The 18,106-nt window shown below is 25.7% G+C and overlaps 6 protein-coding genes across 8 annotated transcripts; 3 read left to right on the top strand and 3 right to left on the bottom strand.

Moving 5' to 3' along the window:
* The first annotated feature begins 339 nt into the window (after positions 1-339).
* On the top strand, positions 340-981 carry LOC112689396. The gene has a single exon (XM_025563089.1). It carries the CDS (start codon positions 340-342, stop codon positions 979-981), a length of 642 nt encoding a protein of 213 aa, XP_025418874.1.
* Positions 982-1,757: 776 nt separating this feature from the next.
* On the top strand, positions 1,758-5,300 carry LOC112689374 (developmentally-regulated GTP-binding protein 2). Its single transcript, XM_025563064.1, has 7 exons — positions 1,758-1,997; positions 2,108-2,265; positions 2,956-3,126; positions 4,362-4,505; positions 4,565-4,830; positions 4,900-5,101; positions 5,164-5,300. Exons 1-7 carry the CDS (start codon positions 1,934-1,936, stop codon positions 5,248-5,250), a joined length of 1,092 nt encoding a protein of 363 aa, XP_025418849.1. The 5' UTR covers positions 1,758-1,933; the 3' UTR covers positions 5,251-5,300.
* Positions 5,301-5,343: 43 nt separating this feature from the next.
* LOC112689373 (ragulator complex protein LAMTOR2) lies at positions 5,344-6,484 on the bottom strand. The gene is made up of 3 exons (XM_025563063.1): positions 6,214-6,484; positions 5,843-6,005; positions 5,344-5,538 (listed from the first exon to the last, which is right to left on the bottom strand). Exons 1-3 carry the CDS (start codon positions 6,279-6,281, stop codon positions 5,392-5,394), a joined length of 378 nt encoding a protein of 125 aa, XP_025418848.1. The 5' UTR covers positions 6,282-6,484; the 3' UTR covers positions 5,344-5,391.
* A 967-nt stretch (positions 6,485-7,451) lies between these two features.
* On the bottom strand, positions 7,452-8,260 carry LOC112689372. 2 transcript variants are annotated; one of them, XM_025563062.1, is made up of 2 exons: positions 7,817-8,260; positions 7,452-7,696 (listed from the first exon to the last, which is right to left on the bottom strand). In XM_025563062.1, exons 1-2 carry the CDS (start codon positions 7,922-7,924, stop codon positions 7,502-7,504), a joined length of 303 nt encoding a protein of 100 aa, XP_025418847.1. In that variant the 5' UTR covers positions 7,925-8,260; the 3' UTR covers positions 7,452-7,501. The 2 variants fall into 2 exon arrangements, with proteins under 2 accessions (XP_025418847.1, XP_025418846.1); XM_025563061.1 differs by having other exon boundaries at positions 7,452-8,008; positions 8,072-8,260.
* A 1,418-nt stretch (positions 8,261-9,678) lies between these two features.
* On the bottom strand, positions 9,679-14,754 carry LOC112689395 (ATP-dependent DNA helicase Q1-like). Its single transcript, XM_025563088.1, has 13 exons — positions 14,749-14,754; positions 14,530-14,531; positions 14,056-14,216; positions 13,783-13,962; positions 13,437-13,567; positions 13,156-13,330; positions 12,919-13,085; positions 12,729-12,862; positions 12,168-12,363; positions 10,922-11,076; positions 10,504-10,682; positions 10,258-10,440; positions 9,679-9,844 (listed from the first exon to the last, which is right to left on the bottom strand). Exons 1-13 carry the CDS (start codon positions 14,752-14,754, stop codon positions 9,744-9,746), a joined length of 1,770 nt encoding a protein of 589 aa, XP_025418873.1. The 3' UTR covers positions 9,679-9,743.
* Positions 14,701-17,759, top strand: LOC112689296 (surfeit locus protein 1). 2 transcript variants are annotated; one of them, XM_025562938.1, is made up of 7 exons: positions 14,701-14,940; positions 16,138-16,239; positions 16,312-16,433; positions 16,510-16,707; positions 16,761-16,934; positions 17,298-17,441; positions 17,601-17,759. In XM_025562938.1, exons 1-7 carry the CDS (start codon positions 14,875-14,877, stop codon positions 17,674-17,676), a joined length of 882 nt encoding a protein of 293 aa, XP_025418723.1. In that variant the 5' UTR covers positions 14,701-14,874; the 3' UTR covers positions 17,677-17,759. The 2 variants fall into 2 exon arrangements, with proteins under 2 accessions (XP_025418723.1, XP_025418724.1); XM_025562939.1 differs by lacking the exon at positions 14,701-14,940 and having other exon boundaries at positions 16,144-16,244.
* The last annotated feature ends 347 nt before the right edge of the window (positions 17,760-18,106 follow it).

Here is an 18,106-nt window from a genome sequence, read left to right as displayed (position 1 = left end):
GCACAGTTGATCAATATTTGGTTCTAATTCAGTTAAATACAACCTTGAATTATCGTCAACATTTAACTTGTTTCTATATTTACTTTTAAACTTGAACAACCTTTTCCGCGTAAATAATTTAAATTTAAAGGTTTGTTAGCCAAACTCATGCCCTTTAAAAATCTCAAATACCCCCAAGGGGTACAAGTACCACAGTTTGAGAACCACTGCAGTAGATACAAAATTATATTAGACGTTGGTGAGCACGGTTCTCGTTAGATCAATTCAATCAGTGCGACGTTGTTCGGTATTTTTTTCTTGTGCTATTTTTCCAATAGAGGTATTTCTATAAACTCCAAGATGTCTACAAACAAAAAACGTAAAATTGAAGAGGAAAATAGAGGATTCAGAAGTGAGTGGACTGATACTTATGCATTTGTCCAGAACACCATGGGACAACTAAAATGTCTCATTTGTGACGAAAACTTCAAAAACGATAAAAAATCGAATATTGAAAGTCACTTTTTATCTAAACACGATTCTTTTGGTAAGACGTACCCAGCGGAAAATAAAAGAAAAACAGCAATGGCCGAGTTGATTCGTAAATCTCAACAATCGACATCTAAATTTAATAACTGGTTGCAGTCAGCGTCTAATTTGACTGCAGCTAGTTTTGTTGTATCTCACGAAATCATGAAATCTGGAAAACCGTTAATTGTTGGGGAATATATTAAAAAATGTTTTACTGGTATGTCAGAACATCTGTTTTCTGAATTCAAAAATAAAACAAAAATAATCAATAAAATAAAGGATATTCCGTTGTCGGCAATTACTGTTCGTGATAGAGCTGTTAGAATGTCTGAAAATATCACAGAACAACAGTTTTCCAATCTGAAGTCATCACCTGTATTTTCCTTAGCTTGTGATGAATCATGTGCCGTTAAGAACATCCGCGCAACTCACTTTAATGGGACGGTATGTTTCGTCTACGGGTGTTCATGAAGAATTACTAGGTTTACTTTTTATTGCCTACCAATTTCTCAATGAAATAATAATATTATCTTTATTCTAATCATATTTACTAATAAAGTAATAAATTATACGCCACAATTAAAAAAAAAAAGGTTGTTCAAACCTGTGCGGCTCCCTGGATATCATAGTTTTGTAATTTTTTGAAATATTGCTCTTTAACACGAAAAGGTTCCCGGCCCTTGGTATAGAGTATAGACTATAGTGCGATGACTGATCTATGTAAACAAATCCCCCACCAGGCGCGCAAACTATTTTACTAGAAAAAAATTGTTGTACGATACCATTCGACCATTCGAGTACTTTTGATTTTTAAACCAATATGTTGGTTAGTAAATGATTAATATTCATAATATAATATTCATTCGATACAAGTATTTTTTTTATCGATATGAGTAAAGTATCGAAATTATGGTATTGATACAAAAAGTACTTGTATCAAAATAAAAGTATCGATACTTTATTAGTATCAGTAGTATCACAACGTCCCTAACACTGCTCAGGTTCATTGGTTTCAGATTCATAGCTATGATAAAACATATTAAAATGGGCCTATTAGTTGTAAATATATACATCAATAAACAATGCTTCGGATATATAAGCACCAAGATGTAAAGATCTACTCAGTACTCTAAATCGTTATAAATCATAGACATAATATATTATATTATGTCTATGTTATAAATATATATCCTATTGAGTTATAGATTATATTTATTATCAGGAATCTAACACTATCTATTGATAAAATGTAGTTTTATCATCGAAAGCTCTGATATGATTATTTAAAAACGTCTGCAGTCTTGAAGTCTTCACAGCAGATGAGGTTAGGGTTCGATAATTAAATATACATTAATTTTTTTTTATTCAGTTGAGAATAGTCGATATTTCTGGTTATACTCTCTGTTGATGAGTTTATTAAACCATGGGTATTCTCGAAAAAATCTCGGAAATCGAAAAAGAAATATCAAGAACACAAAAAAATAAAGGTAAACCATAATATTATTTTCCCTTGACGAAATTTGTATTTATTGAAGAAATTATTTATTTCATCAAATATTCAATTTTTATTATAACACAATTCCCATTTAATTTTTAGCTACTGAGTATCACTTGGGTTTGTTAAAAGCCAAATTAGCTAAGTACCGTGCTACACTATTGGAACCATCTAAAAAACAAGAAAAAGGAGAAGGATTTGATGTTTTGAAGTCTGGTGATGCTAGGGTAGCATTGATTGGTTTTCCATCTGTTGGTAAAGTATGTATAAATTAGAATTTTTTCAAAACTATACCATTAAGGTAAATAATAGTTATTACAAAGAATAATGTAAGTATATTTATAAATTTAAAACAATATTTAACTTTTCATACATATATAATTTACTATATATTATAATAATAGAAATAGTTCTGTGTCAAAAAAGATTTTGTTTATTTAAACTCCTTATACAGTATTAATAAATAAGTATTTAAATAAATTAAAGCTTAGCCTGGAGTATTATTATATTTGTAATGTATGACTGGTTTCAAATTAAAAATTCATCATTAGGTTTATACAAAGTAAATAAAATTGCTACTGTTTATCAAATTTTACATTGAAATCGGTAATACTTTATAAAGATAATATTTCAGACTAAGATTTTATTTATTTATTTCTATAAATAAGCAACTTGTTTATTTATTTATATATTTATTTACGAGTATTAACCATTCATTATTTTTTATTAATTAATTATTTTATTATTAATAAATTTCAATAAAAAAAAAAAAGTAAAAACTGATTACATATTTCAATAATAATAACTACCAAAATAATTTAATTGTCTAATTGAGAAGCCAAAAAAAGTTATAAAATAAAAATTATAAATGTAAATATTTTTATATATTATGAACTTCTTCTGAAATGTTCCTGGCATAAAATAATTAAAGTATATATTTTATTTTATAGTCAACACTTTTGAGTACATTAACACATACTGAAAGTGAAGCAGCTTCTTATGAATTTACAACATTAACTTGTATCCCTGGTGTAATTGAATACAAGGATGCTAATATTCAGTTGTTGGATTTACCTGGTATCATTGAAGGTGCATCTCAAGGAAAAGGACGAGGAAGACAGGTTGATAATTCCTAACAATTTAAAAATAACTTACTTATATACTCACCTTCCTAGCCAACATCTCCTTTTGTTTATATAACTCCTAATACCAATCTCCTATTCAACTTGGGGGGACAAGGTGTGCATTTGCCCCTGTCTGATTAAAAAGCATCCTAAAGGGCCGGTCGTTATCGTTTAGCCATAAGCCGTTATTTGTAAAAAATCAAGCGTATTTTTATAATTTTGAAAATACTGCGTACTAGATAATTATTTATTGCCAATTTGGTATAAACTATAAATAGACACATGAGCTTTTTACAAGAATATTAGATTTTTGAATGAACTTAACTATCATTTCAATAATTCCAATAACGAAATCATTTTTACTTGTAATATCTTCTTATCTTCTAATCCTGATTATTTTAATTTCAAAAGTCCCTATCTATTGTTTTTCTTTAATCATTATAGTAATTTTAAAATTGATAGTATAATACTTCAAACTGAATCCTTATCTGCAGAACACTTAAATTAATTAACATAATTAACTTAAATTATTCTAATAAAGAACGAGATGATGGAATACATAATCTTTTTTCTATTTCTAAAATTTTAAATGAACTTCCTGAAGCTTTTATTGAAACTGATCAAATTATAAATATTTTTTTAACTTTGCCTGTAACAACTGCTTCCAATGAATATTTTTTTTCCCTTAAATTAATTAAAACCTATATACGTTTAGTAATGGGAAATGATTTGTTGGTTAAAAAGTGATATTGCTGCAAAAATCAGTTTAGATGATGCAGTAGATATATTTTTAAAAATGAAAAATAGAAGGTATCCGCTTACAGCTTAGATTAATTTAGGATTACGTTAGGTTAAGTTAACCTTGTTTAGGTAATGTTTATAAAATACAAAATTATATTTTGCAAAAATTTAAGCTGTATAATAATATAATATATAAAAACGTGTGAGTGAACTCCAAATTTCCTCCGCTAGTATGGGCTGGTCAAAAATTTTGTTCCCCTATCAAAACTGAAATGATACCACTGTTCCGGTATAACTCTTGCTCCATTCCATTATTAATTTAATTTATTTTGCTGGTTACTTAATATAATTAATTTTAATTTCTTCTATAAATTTTTTTATTACTTTTATTTTTGTTTATTTAATTGCTTTGCTGTAATGTTTTTAACTAAAGCAAAAAAAAACTTATATTAATTTTTTAATTTGAAAATAAACTTAATCTGTTATCATAGGTTATTGCAGTTGCTAGGACTGCAGATTTAGTATTGATGATGTTGGATGCTACAAAGCAAGACATTCAACGTCAATTATTAGAAAAAGAACTTGAAAGTGTAGGAATTCGTTTAAACAAACGAAAGCCGAATATTTACTTCAAGGTAAGATCTATATAATGTTTAGTTGTTAATATCTTATAGATCTGTTATTTTTTACATAGATTAAAAAAGGTGGCGGATTGGCATTCAACGCTACATGCCCTTTATCTAGAATTGATGAAAAACTTGTTCAAGTAATTTTACATGAATACAAAATATTCAATGCAGAAGTACTATTTCGAGAAGATTGTACACCTGATGAACTTATTGATGTTATATCTGCAAATCGTGTTTACTTACCATGTATGTATGTTTACAACAAAATTGATCAAATATCTATTGAAGAGGTAGATCGAATTGCTAGGCAGCCCAATAGTGTTGTAGTGAGGTATTGAAAGTGATTTCCGATTATATTATATTATAATATACTGATAACAAATGTGTATTTTTATTTTAGTTGTAATATGAAATTAAATCTTGACTATTTATTGGAAGTATTATGGCAATATTTATCATTGATCCGAGTGTACACTAAGAAACCAGGACAACCTCCAGATTTTGATGATTGTTTAATTTTAAGGAAAGGTGTTTCTGTAGAACATGTTTGCCATTCAATTCATCGCACTTTAACAGAACAATTTAAATATGCTTTGGTTTGGGTATGTATTTGTATTCACATCAAAAATGTTTCATAAAAATAATGGAATATAAAATTTTTTAGGGTACTAGTACAAAATATTCTCCTCAAAGAGTGGGTTTACAGCATATTATGCATGATGAAGATGTTATACAAGTTGTGAAAAAATAAGAATTATTTAAATTAATTTTCTAAGAATAAAATATATTATATTAAATTTATATTTTTATTTATTATTTATTATAAAACATAGAACAATAGTTTATATAAAAGCATAAATTCTATAAACGATGAATTATAGAAATATACATATTATGATGCAGCAATTTGTCTGAGAGGACCATCCAAATATGTAGATAAGGCTGTAATTTTTTCTTTGAGTAAACCAAATTCTACAGAACGATTTGCATATAAGCACAATAAGATATTAGCAACTTGCTTAATTGCCACTCTGCCTTCCTGTAATATTAAATAAAAAAATGTATAAAAAGACTAATAGATTATAAACAAGTAAAAAAATATTGATAGTACAATAATTTCAAAATGTTTTTCAATTAATAAATAGTTGGGAAGCTTGAAATATTATAATTTTAGAATCATACTATAATGTTACAAAATACCATAAAATTATTATTTGTAACTATGCGATACAAATACAAAAAAATAAAAGATTTAGTAGTATGGAACTAAGCTTAATATTCATTCATAATATAAATTATTTTACATCAGTCGGATTTTTGGTGATTTTTTTTATTTTTCCTACCGTGCAATCCATAAGAACCAGTTGTAATTGATCTTCTTTTAATGTTGCTAAGCCATTTTTTTGATATGTATTCCATAAATTTGCTGCAATAATAGCTGTAATGCTTGAATCTCTATCCCCATAACCACTAAATGCTAATAAGCAACCTTCATGAGTCAATAACCTAATAATTATACAACAAAATAGTATTAAGTTTAGAGTATTTTAAAAGTATGTGACATAATGATTTTATTTAAAATAAGATTGTATAGAAAATAGAACCTATATATTAATAACACATGGTATATGAAAAAAATATAAGAGTTTACAAAGTTTTCTTAAAAGTTTAAAATAATGATATTTAGTATAAAAATAAATTAAATACAACTCACATTGTGTTTTCAACACCATTAGTATTAGCTTGACTCAGAACTTGAGATAAAATTTTAGGTCTTAACATGTTTAATGATTAATAATAAAACATATGCAAATAAATAGAAAATACGTTGTTAACAATACCGTAAAGTTAAAACAAAAGTATTAAAACTTTGACAACAATCATTGTCTTCAACTTTCGGTGCTTCATCATAAATATTTCATTATCATCCTCACTATATAATTTATATTTTCATGTTTGGGAACCTGAAAATAAACATGAACAGACGCGACAGCTGTTATACCACAGAATAGATTAAATCAGAATGGACACTCAGTTTAGGCTGATAACGAGCTAAGGGGAACACAGTGTTGTCACTAATTTTATTACAATATCGACATTTTTCTCGTTATTTTCGTGTGTGTTGCAGATACGATTTATATGAAGTCAAATTTTTCTAACTACAAAATTCTTCTTAAAAATTTGACTACTAATACTAGTTTTTTTTACTAATGAACAGTATAACTTATAATAAGCTTAAAAATAATATTTCTTAAATGTTACCATATATAGAAAACGGTAATATAAGCATTCAGTAAACATTTCATGTTCCTATGATTAATATTTTTGGAGTTTCCTATGTTAAAACTAAAAAATAGATTGTCGAAAATTGGTATGGTATATCTATGTGTCAGCTTTTTCAATTATTTAGAAAACTGTTAGGAAAATCGTAAAATTACCACTTTCAAATAACTTACCAACAAGTAAACATTTTTTATAAGAAATTTCTTATGACTGTGTGAACAGTCTTTCTGATTAAAACCGTGTACATAAATAGATAAAATATAAATTTAAAAATAAATATTAAATTTTCAGGTATTTGACACATAATATTGTTTATTTGTATTTCATTATTCAACTTTTCTGAATAATATCTTATAAACGTAAAACATATACTGTACCTATTTATTTTATAAATAAATACATTTTCGGTATGTAAAAATAATATAAATAGACTTAGGGCCATTAACATGGGTAGGGAAATTTAGGGGATCAAACCCCCTCATTCTCATTTTACAGTATGGAAATATTATAAAGACGTGGTGACTTGAGTTTAAGCTATTATGTCAATTTGGGATGGTCACGCCCAATGCACAATGCTTTTCATCAAGAGTTACAACGTGAAAAGACGTAAGATCTCAATACTTTAAAAGAATCGATTAAAAAAAGTCTTCCACTATTGAACGAAGAACTAAAGTATGTATTTGATACTCTAAAGTAATACATGATGGAATTGAAGGAATTTACTTTTTGGACGCTCCTGGTGGTACAGGAAAAACTTTTTTAATTACTTTAATATTGGCAACTATTCGCTCAAAAAATGAAATTACTCTAGCTCTTACTTCGTCAGGCATTGCAGCAACTTTGCTTGAAGGCGGTCGAATAGCCCATTCAGCTCTAAAATTGCCATTAAATATGCAAAACAACGAAATTCTAACCTGCAACATTTCCAAAAATTCGGCAATGGCAAAGGTTTTACAAACTAATAGTGTGGGATGAATGCACGATGGCTCATAAAAAATCTTTAGAAGCTTTAGATAGAATTTTAAAACATTTACGGAACAATCAAAACCAATTTGGTAGCGCAATGGTTTTATTATCGGGAGATTTTCGCCAAACATTGCTAGTGGTTTCACGTTCAACGCAAGCTGATGAACTAAATGCATGTTTAAAGTCCTCCGATTTGTTGAAACCTCTCAAGATATTACATTTAAGCAAGAATATGCGTGTCATGATGCAAAATGATTAATCTGAAAACATATTCTTTAAACAACTCATTGATATTGTTAATGGCAAATTTCCTATAGATGTACCTACTAACTGGCTGCATCATCTTTCCATAGAGTTTTTGTTAGTTAACGCAATCAAAAGCTGAACTCATTCAAAAATTGTTTCCAAATGTTGCTCAAAATTACTTATTCCATGACTGGTTGAGCAAACGAGCTATACTGGATGCCAAAAACACTAATTTATATAAATTAAATTTCAAAATTTTAGATGACATTCCTGGCGAAAAGGAGAAGACGATTTGATTACCCGAATCCCAATGATTTCGACTGACGTACCTACCATTCGAGTTTAAACGACTACAGTTTCCAGTACGGCCTGATTTCGCTATGACTATAAAAAAATTCCAGGGATAGTCATTAAATGTTTATGGTATTATTCTAAAAATCCCATGTTTCTCGCATGGTTAGTATGTATGGTATGTTGCCTGTTCCCGTGTTGGAAAACCATCTGTTTGTTTGTTTACGCACCAAATAATCAAACAAAAAATATCGTGTACCATAAAGTACCTACTACAATAAAAATAAAACTTAATTTAGAATAAGTAAAAATTAAATGAAATATAATAAGTAGGTATCATAATAAGAAATCTGAAATTGTAATTTTTATTGTGATTTTTTAGTGAATATTAAAAGAATTTTAAGTGTTTTATAATTTTTATTTTTTGACATAATGTAATTGTTAACTTTTCAATTTTATTTTTTCTTTGTAATCTTATTAGCTGACCCGGTGTCCCAAATTGCAAAATAAGTATTAAAAAAAAAATAAAATATTATAATGACGGTTTTGTTAAATCCATACAAGAGTCCAATTCCATATTGTATGTTGTACCTATACCTGCTGTATCTCATCCATAAATCAATCTGGACTTTAACAGGGTCCTCTTTAAATTTTCTTAAATCGGAGCCTGGTACAAAATGATTTCGTTGCTCCTGGTTTAGTCTGTGTCTATTTTTTGTTTCTATATTTTATTTTATTTACGTTTTCATCAATTATCGTCGGTTAATGAAACTAGCTATTGATCTTCTGATTTCTTATGTATAAGGTGTATTATATAGACAAACTAAAAACATTCACCGATCATAAATGTAGAATGGTCGCGTATGAATACAACTTACATCACTTAATATTTTTCTAGATGAAACCTAAATTACAAGCATTGCATGTACAAGCAATATATTAAAAACATTACAGTTTATTTGAGACAACAAAAATATAATTCATACTTCCAAATGAAATTCATAAAATCTATAATTTATAGCAGCCCTAAGATTTTATAAGTTAGTAATTTTCAATTAATTTCATATTTTTAATTTAGGTTGGATCTAATTTTGTTAATTTTTTAAAACTTATTTTCAAATGTATGGTATGTACATTCCTAGACTGTGAAACAAAACTTTGAACCAATAACTATTTTTATTTTATTTTTATTCTTACTTTTAGCATGTTTTTTATGCACAGTTATACTATTTAAGTATATAAAAGTTATAAAAGTTAAAGTTCATAAAAAATAACTAAAAATTTATCTATTAAAATGTTGAACCAAGTTTGATAAAAAATTATGAATTACTATCAACTTAAAATGAATGTACTACAAACCCAATGTTTATCTAATATAAAATCAAAAAACAACTTATTATAAAAATGCATTTATTTTAAAATTCAAATATTATTGTTAACATAATACTATAAAGTCAATTATTTTGATCTAAACTTTTTCAAAACTGGTTCATCAGTCTGTTCTGAGGACATTTCCATGATAATTTTGTTTTCATTAGTTACTTTAAAATGATTTGGACCTATTAAAAATACACTTATCATTATTAACGATTATGTTATGAAAATATATTAATAAAGTTCGGATGTTTGACTACAAACTCTTTGGATATAGAGCAATCAAATCCATATATAAAAACATAGTCAGATCATTGAGTCTTTCAAATTTGAAATATCAACAAAGTAATTGTTTTAGAGTATAATCCTGATACTTAAAGTACTTATACTAAATATAATTTAATTTTAAAAATACATATTCAAAAGAGTATTTTATTATTATTTTTTTTAAATATTAACCCCTTTTTTATAAATAGTTATTGAAAAATAAGTATATTTCATATATTTTTAGGTATATATTTACATATTTTAATAAATTATTGATTATTAACATCCGAGCTCTAGTTATTAATTACCTTCAGTTACCTGTAATAATTACCTTTTTTTATGTAAGAAATAGTAGAATAAGGTGTATAATGAAAATCTTCTGCCAAATATCCTTGTACAATAAGTTCACTAAGAATCATTTCAGCTCGAAATCTTGAAAATACCGGAGATTGAACATCAGACAGCAACACTTTTTTGTTACCTTTACCATACCAAGTGTCCAATAGCATTTGAGCTATTAATAATAAATAACTCAATTTCAAACAACATACAAAAAATTCCTAGTAAAAATAATTACCAGTAAATTTAGTATCATATTCTATGGAAGCATTCAGTATTTTATATATATCAGTGCAATATTGATTTATACAAATTGGTTTCACAGTTTTTGGATTAGAACAATTATCACACATTGCATTGCAATCAGTCGATTCCCATGACTCATCAAAATGAGATGCAATTAATTTCCGTCTGCATCTATGTTTAATAATAACAAATTATACAAACACATATATAAATATATTACATTGTTAGTTATTATTATATACAGAAGCAAGCCTAAAAGAAGTTGGTGAAGTTTTTTTTTTATAAATTACATTTTAATTTATTATATAAATCACATTTTTTGAATACTATTTAAATTCACTCGAATATTGAAGGCAGGACTTCTGAAGTTTTTTTTAGGCATGCTTATGTATACCACTTTTTAAACTTACTCTTTTACATTTAAACAATATTTTATAATAGAATACAAATTAGGTAATCCAGTTTGTGTAGTAAATACCATAGTGCTTAATTTAAACACATCACTTAATTTATAATATAATAAGCATGTAGAAGGTTTACCATCTCGCCCAGCACGTCCACTTTCCTATACATTAATAAAATAAATATTTAACAATATTTAATAAGTAGAGATAAATATATTAAGTAAACATATCAATCAATATGACTAGTGTTGCGGACATACATAAATGTAGGTCCTTACGACTCATAATACATGGATGGGATCACGTAGATTAAAAATAATAGAAATCGGTAAATGATTATTATTAATATAATATTCGTATTCGTATGAAGAGAAAGGAATGATTAAGAACCGAGGGTAACACGAATATGAGCTGTCAGACTACATTTCAAAGAATTATAAAAAAGCAATTAATAAAAGCGCATAACAAAATATGAGAAATGTTCGAATAGTAATATTACCGAGGTCAACCATTTTAATTACAATTTAACACCTCCAGGTAGTAACAGTAATTGGAAATAATGTATTACATAGAAATGCGAGGCCAATTCCCACGAGACCTAAGTATATAAGGGGGTTGGGAACAGACCAATATGCAGATGTGGTTTACATGTACAGTCGCAAGCACCTTCACGCCAGATCATTTCTTAATTAATGTTTTTATACTTAGAAAAATTCTTAAAATAAACAGTTAAAATATATTTGAGTATTTTATTTTGGAGTATTACTCTAAAAAACTTAACCATCGTTACGATTGAACGACGGCACACAACACTAGGAATTATCTAATTTGTACTAATTTATTGCTAAAGCTATTATATCTAATAATATACACATTTCTTCTTTTCAAATTTTACATTAGTAATAGCCTATAACTATTAAACCAATTATTGGGTTTTTAATTTCTGCACTTTAAAATGTTCTAAAAATTTATCATAAAATAGAAATTTTTCAATTATGAAGAAATCAAAGTTATTTTGATAAATAATTAAAGGAATAAAAATATTAATTTTAATTTGAAAATTTGTTTTTTTTTATGGCTCACTGCTATCAAACAAGTACATCATACAAAATTAATTAATAACTACAGATCTATTTACATCAGTAAAAGATATAAACCAACTTTCTATTATTTATACTTAGAAAAATTATTTTACTGAATTAAAATACTTAAACATTATTTTATTATAAAATAGATTTATTTCAATTCTTACCTGGTAAAAATTTTCAATTGATTTTGATAATGTGTGATGTATAACAAATCTCACATTAGGTTTATCAATACCAAGTCCAAAAGCAATAGTAGCTACAACTGCTTGATATTTACCATCTAGCCACTTTTTATGAACTTTAGATCTTAATGTTCCTTCTAATTGAGCATGATAAGCACCAACTTCACACCCATGTTCTCTAAGTATGATAGATTTAATTTAAATATAATAATATAATAGTTAACAGATGAATACATATTTTTTTCATCAAATATTAATGAAAAAATTATCAAAATCCAGTTAAACTATTTTGATATTGTTTATTAAATTGGTAAAGAAGCAGTTTTTATTTTTATATAGATACTTAAATTCTACTATTTTTATAAAAATCACAATTAACTTTATCTTCCAAAATATTTGATAGATGGTATCTTTAACATTAAAAATCTACAAAAATTACTGCTATTTCTGTAATTTAAAAAAAATTCTAAAAAAACTGATATCTAGCTTATATCCTAAAACATTGAATATTGAACACTATAATTCTATACCTAGGTATCTTACTTTAAATCATTTCGCAAACTTTCACAATCTTTTATAGATGTTGTGTAAATAATTCCTGACTGATTTTTGAACTTATTTTTAAGTAATGATGCTAATTCATCTACACATTTCTTTCCATCAGGCTTCCATCTAACCTAATAATTATTTTAATCAAATTATTAAAATAACTCATAATTAATTATTTGCTTACTTCGTAATATAAGTTAGGTCTATTGAATGATGCTTTCAGTAAAGCACATCCTTGTATTTGTAATAGTTTTTGTGTGTCAACAATAACTTTTGAAGAAGCAGTTGCTGTAAGACCCAAAATAGGAACATCGGGAAACATGGGTTTAAATATGGTTAAATGTGTATAGTCTAAAATACAATTTTTAATATAATAATAATAATAAAAAAAATAGTGATTCGTGCTAAAAACAGGTCTAACCAGGTCTGAAATCATGGCCCCATGTAGTACAACAATGTACTTCATCTATTGCTATTCTTGATAATAATCTAAGACTATATGCTTTTTGTAATTTATTCATAAACGTTTTACTTTTAGCTATTCTTTCTGGAGTGCAATATACAAGTTTTAAGCCCGATTTAATATCAATCATCATCTAAATATAAAAATACATTTTTTCATATTTTCTTCATTAATTTAATATAAAAAATATTATTAACTATAATAACAATATTAATTAATTAGAAAAAATGTAATGGTACTTGAAATAATAACTTTGTTTCCTCTTTTGATGAATAGGAGCTTATCATTTGAGCATTAACGTTCAATTTTTGCATTTGAATTATCTGATCTTCCATAAGTGACACCATGGGAGATATAACAAGAGTGAATCCTGAAAAATATTTCAAACAATTACAATAAAAATTAAAAGAATACACTTGACCTTTAATCATTGTTCTAGTCATAAATATTTAAAAACAAAAAATGATCATACTCGAAAACCTATTCTGATCGTAAATCAAGGTAGTGTATACTTTATATAAGTAAAATGAACATTTTGTACATAAAAAATATGCAAATTCAATCCATGTTAGAAAATAATAGTACCTTGATCAATTAAAGCAGGTAACTGGTAGCAAAGAGATTTTCCTCCACCAGTTGGCATGATAAGTATAGCATCATGTTTGGATAATGTAATGTTTATAGCTGCTAACTGCTGCGAACGAAATGTATCTAACTGGAAAACAGTTTTGAGAGTTTTTTGTACATTTTTCTGCCAAGGAAAATCTAAAAATTAATTATTCGTACCATTAACTTCAATAAAATAAAATGTACAATGAAATAAAATATAATTAAATAAATTTAATCAAATTTTTAAACCTGTATGATTCCATTTATTTTGATCACTAATATAATTAGTTTGTTTTTGAAAAGACAATTCTTTCAACTTCTCTTTACGCTCTAATAACTCTGCTTTATGTTTTTGAAGTTTTATAATTTTAGCATTAATTTTTTTTAAATCATGTTCAATTTTCGATAACTCATCTACAATATAAACATTTTAAACATTTCAATATAAATCGATAATTCAAATTAATAGTGAATAAAACAAAAATGGGAATAATTTTTATTAATCACGGTTTAAGACATATCTTATATCTTATAATATTAATAAACATACAATTTTATAAGATCTGAAAATTAAAAAGATGTTCCATTAAACATTTTTAAAATTAAACTGTTACCTTTTTCATATTTTTCCATTTCAAAATCATAAAGTTTAATATTCTTTTTAAATTTTTTTTTTCGTGTTTCATAAATTTAAAATTCAACAGTTTAAATATGTTTACTAACAACTAAAATCATATAAGTATTATTTATATTATTTGAATAAATCAATTTTATCGTAGTTCGGTGATAACAGTGTTAACGACTTCTACGATATCTGTAATATTATCACAGAATACGAATATAATCAAAATATTTTAATTATTACCATGAATCATAGACATAATATGTATATGCCATGAATACTCACACATATATATTTATTTCTTAATTCGTGATAGGTACCTCCATAGTTATCATTGAAAAAATTTGGTTCAGTCGTACAGACCCAACAAAACAGAAATTTATTTAACAAGTAAATACATTGTTTTGTGAATTGAATCCTTTACGTTTCGAATAATAAGTGTTAAAATGATCTTCGGAAAATTGTTTTCGAATTACTTATTTAAACAAAATGTTATTTCTTCCAAATTATATGTAAGTATTAAAATAATAGTTAAAATCAATATAATAGTTATTGTGCAATATTGGGCCATAGTAAATTATTTATACATTTTAATTTAACAAATTATTTAATGATTAAATTTACATTTTCTAATCACAATAAATTAAAGCTAAACTATTTTCCAATATAAACTCTAGGTAACATTTGTAATTAATAATTATGTCAACGATTTTTAGTTCTATTTTATTTATTAAACTGTCTTTCTGTCACAAAATATTAATAAAAAAAATATATACATTTAGTTTAGTACATGTAATTATGATATAATAACCTATGGATATTTTTTTTATACTTCAACAATGAATTATTTTATGTTTAATTAGTTTAAATAATAACTATTGAAACAATATAATTATGTTATAAGTCTAAATTTTGAAAAATTATAAGTTCTTTAACTTACTTTTGTTCAAACTCAATGTTTGAATACATTTATTAATCATTATTTTCATTTTTTATCTTCTTTTCTATTATTTCTTAACTTTTTTTTTTTTTTACTACACAATCCAACTGCATTTGCTGTACATTTGCCGTCTCATAATGCTGATACAAAAATTAGATACCAAAAGTTTCACCAATTATGCTCTGTTCTCTTAACTAGTAACATATTTTCTACAAATGTCCCATTCAAAGCAGATTTTGTTATTGTGTAAGCATTTATTAATGTAGTTAAGCTAGAAAATGCCTACTGTATTTATATTATTTTCTTTGGTGTATAACAAAGTTGACTGAACACTTAAAATTAAAAATGGATCGAGATATTATTTTTTTTTCTTCAAATAAATTTTAGAAAACAACAATAAAAGTTTCAATTATAATAAAAATTGTTCTCAAGAACATATCAGCTGTAAGCAATTACTATAAATGTATAGAACACAAATTCTGAAAAATTGCTTAAGATCGACTTATTAGTTATCAACTTATGGATTGTGCTTGACTATTTTGCTATCTATAATATTCAAGCACTTTAATAACAATACTAACTATAACTTATACTAATAATTTAACTATAATAAATTAATAATGCATAAATGAAACAAAATACAAATTCCTATTACCCTGATGTCTGTTATATTGTACAATTTATTTAAATTCTATGTGATTGATTTCAACATTTTTAAAATATATTTTATGAATATTAATTTTATTTTATTTTTTAATGTTTACCATAGGTATCAGGTTTGACAAAAAATTTCAGTATGACAACTAAATCAATTGAATTAAGTAAATTTAGAAGGAAAAATAATAATACAGATATTGGATGGATTTTGCTAGTAAGGTTGAAAACTATTTATTATTCATCTTTTATTATTGGATAAAAAATGTGATCTATGCTTAATTTCAAGGTAATACCGATCTCTGCACTTGGATTGGGTACATGGCAAGTAAAGCGAAAATATTGGAAAGAAAATCTTATTGAAGAACTTAAAACTCAAACTCAATATCCTGCAATAAATTTTCCAGAAAAGTTAATTCAAAATTTGATGACAACAATTTTGTTAGAAAACCAATTAATAATTATTTTCCTTGTTAATTTTTTTTAGCGAAGATGAACTTAAAAATCTTGAATATCGTAGAGTTAGAGTTGTTGGTGAATTTGATCATTCAAAGGAGTTATATCTAGGTCCTAGGTCCTGTATATCTAATGGTGGATCTGACAGTGGTAATGGATTGTTTTCTACATCTGGATCTACAACAAGTGGTTATTATGTCATTACACCATTTAAACTATCTGATAGACCGTAAGAATATATTTTTCTTCTATTTTTCACATATAAATAATTATTATTTTTAGTTTAACAATTTTAGTGAATCGTGGTTGGGTATCCATGAAAAATAAAGATCCTGCATCACGAATATCTGGTCAAGTTGTCGGTGAAATTGAATTAGATGGTATTGTTCGTCTAACAGAACCTAGGCCACAATTTGTATCTAAAAATGTGGCAAACTCTCAATTCTGGTCTTATAGGTAAATTAATTATTTTTATTTCAAATCTTTAAGAAGGCTAGCAGAATGAGGCATTTGGGTCTAAGTACATAGTCATAGTTTTTACTATTTCATACCTCCCAATTAAAGATGCACTGTACATACATCTAAGTTGCTAAAGGCCCGTTAAAAAAAAAAAAAAAAATATGTTCATTATGTTGAAACAAGAAAAATATTTTATTTATGATACTAATAATTGGTATTTTAAGATGTTTACTTACAAATAAAAAGCTTTCTTTATCCATCTTATAACTTTTAATAATAATTTAGTTTGATCTATTCTGTATCTGAATAGAGTTATTATTTGTTATCATATATGGTTAAATAAATTTTTTGCTATTCTAGAGATTTAGACGCAATGTCCAAATTAGTTAATAGTGAACCTATTTTGATTGATGCTGTTGCTGAATCTAGTATTCCTGGTGGACCAATTGGAGGCCAAACAAATATTTCCATAAGAAATGAACATGTATCATACATCATTACTTGGTAAGAGAAATTTGTTTTATGCCATTCATACTTTTCTTTTTTGTTTATTATTGAATTATAAATAATTTAAATTTAAAGTTAATTAAAAAACTATTTATAAATTATTAAACAATAATACCTATGTCTATAGTTATATTATTTTATTGTTAATTACTACAGGTATGGTTTAGCCATTGCAACTGGATATATGTGGTACAATAAATATTCACATGGACTAAAGTCAATTATCAAATGAACAATATTCATCCAACAAGAATTTTGTTCCAATTCAAGATATATATATATGTAAAAAATACTTTATATTGATCAACCATTGAATCATAAATTGTTGTATTTTGTTATGGTCAAATTTAGAATAATACATACACATTTGAAAAACTAAACTTTATTATGCTTAACTTAAATATCAGAATAATTTTTTGTTTTGTATAACATAAAATCTTATTTTGAATTAAATAATCAACGTATATGTAAATACATAATAATAATATTAAATACTTGAATCACTTATCTAAATGCTATGCTTCGGTTAAACTAATATGGCATAAAATTAAATATACATGTAATCAATAATAATATTACTACAGTATTGGAAATATTAAGTATTAGTACTAACTTATAATCCACAAATTATCTATGTGTAATAAATGCTTATAAGTTAATAT

Source organism: Sipha flava, unplaced genomic scaffold, assembly GCF_003268045.1.
Source record: "Sipha flava isolate LNK unplaced genomic scaffold, YSA_version1 43_pilon_pilon, whole genome shotgun sequence".
Classification (NCBI taxonomy): domain Eukaryota; kingdom Metazoa; phylum Arthropoda; class Insecta; order Hemiptera; family Aphididae; genus Sipha; species Sipha flava.
Note: the sequence above shows the minus strand (reverse complement) of the source record. Positions and strands in the feature narration are given on the sequence as shown.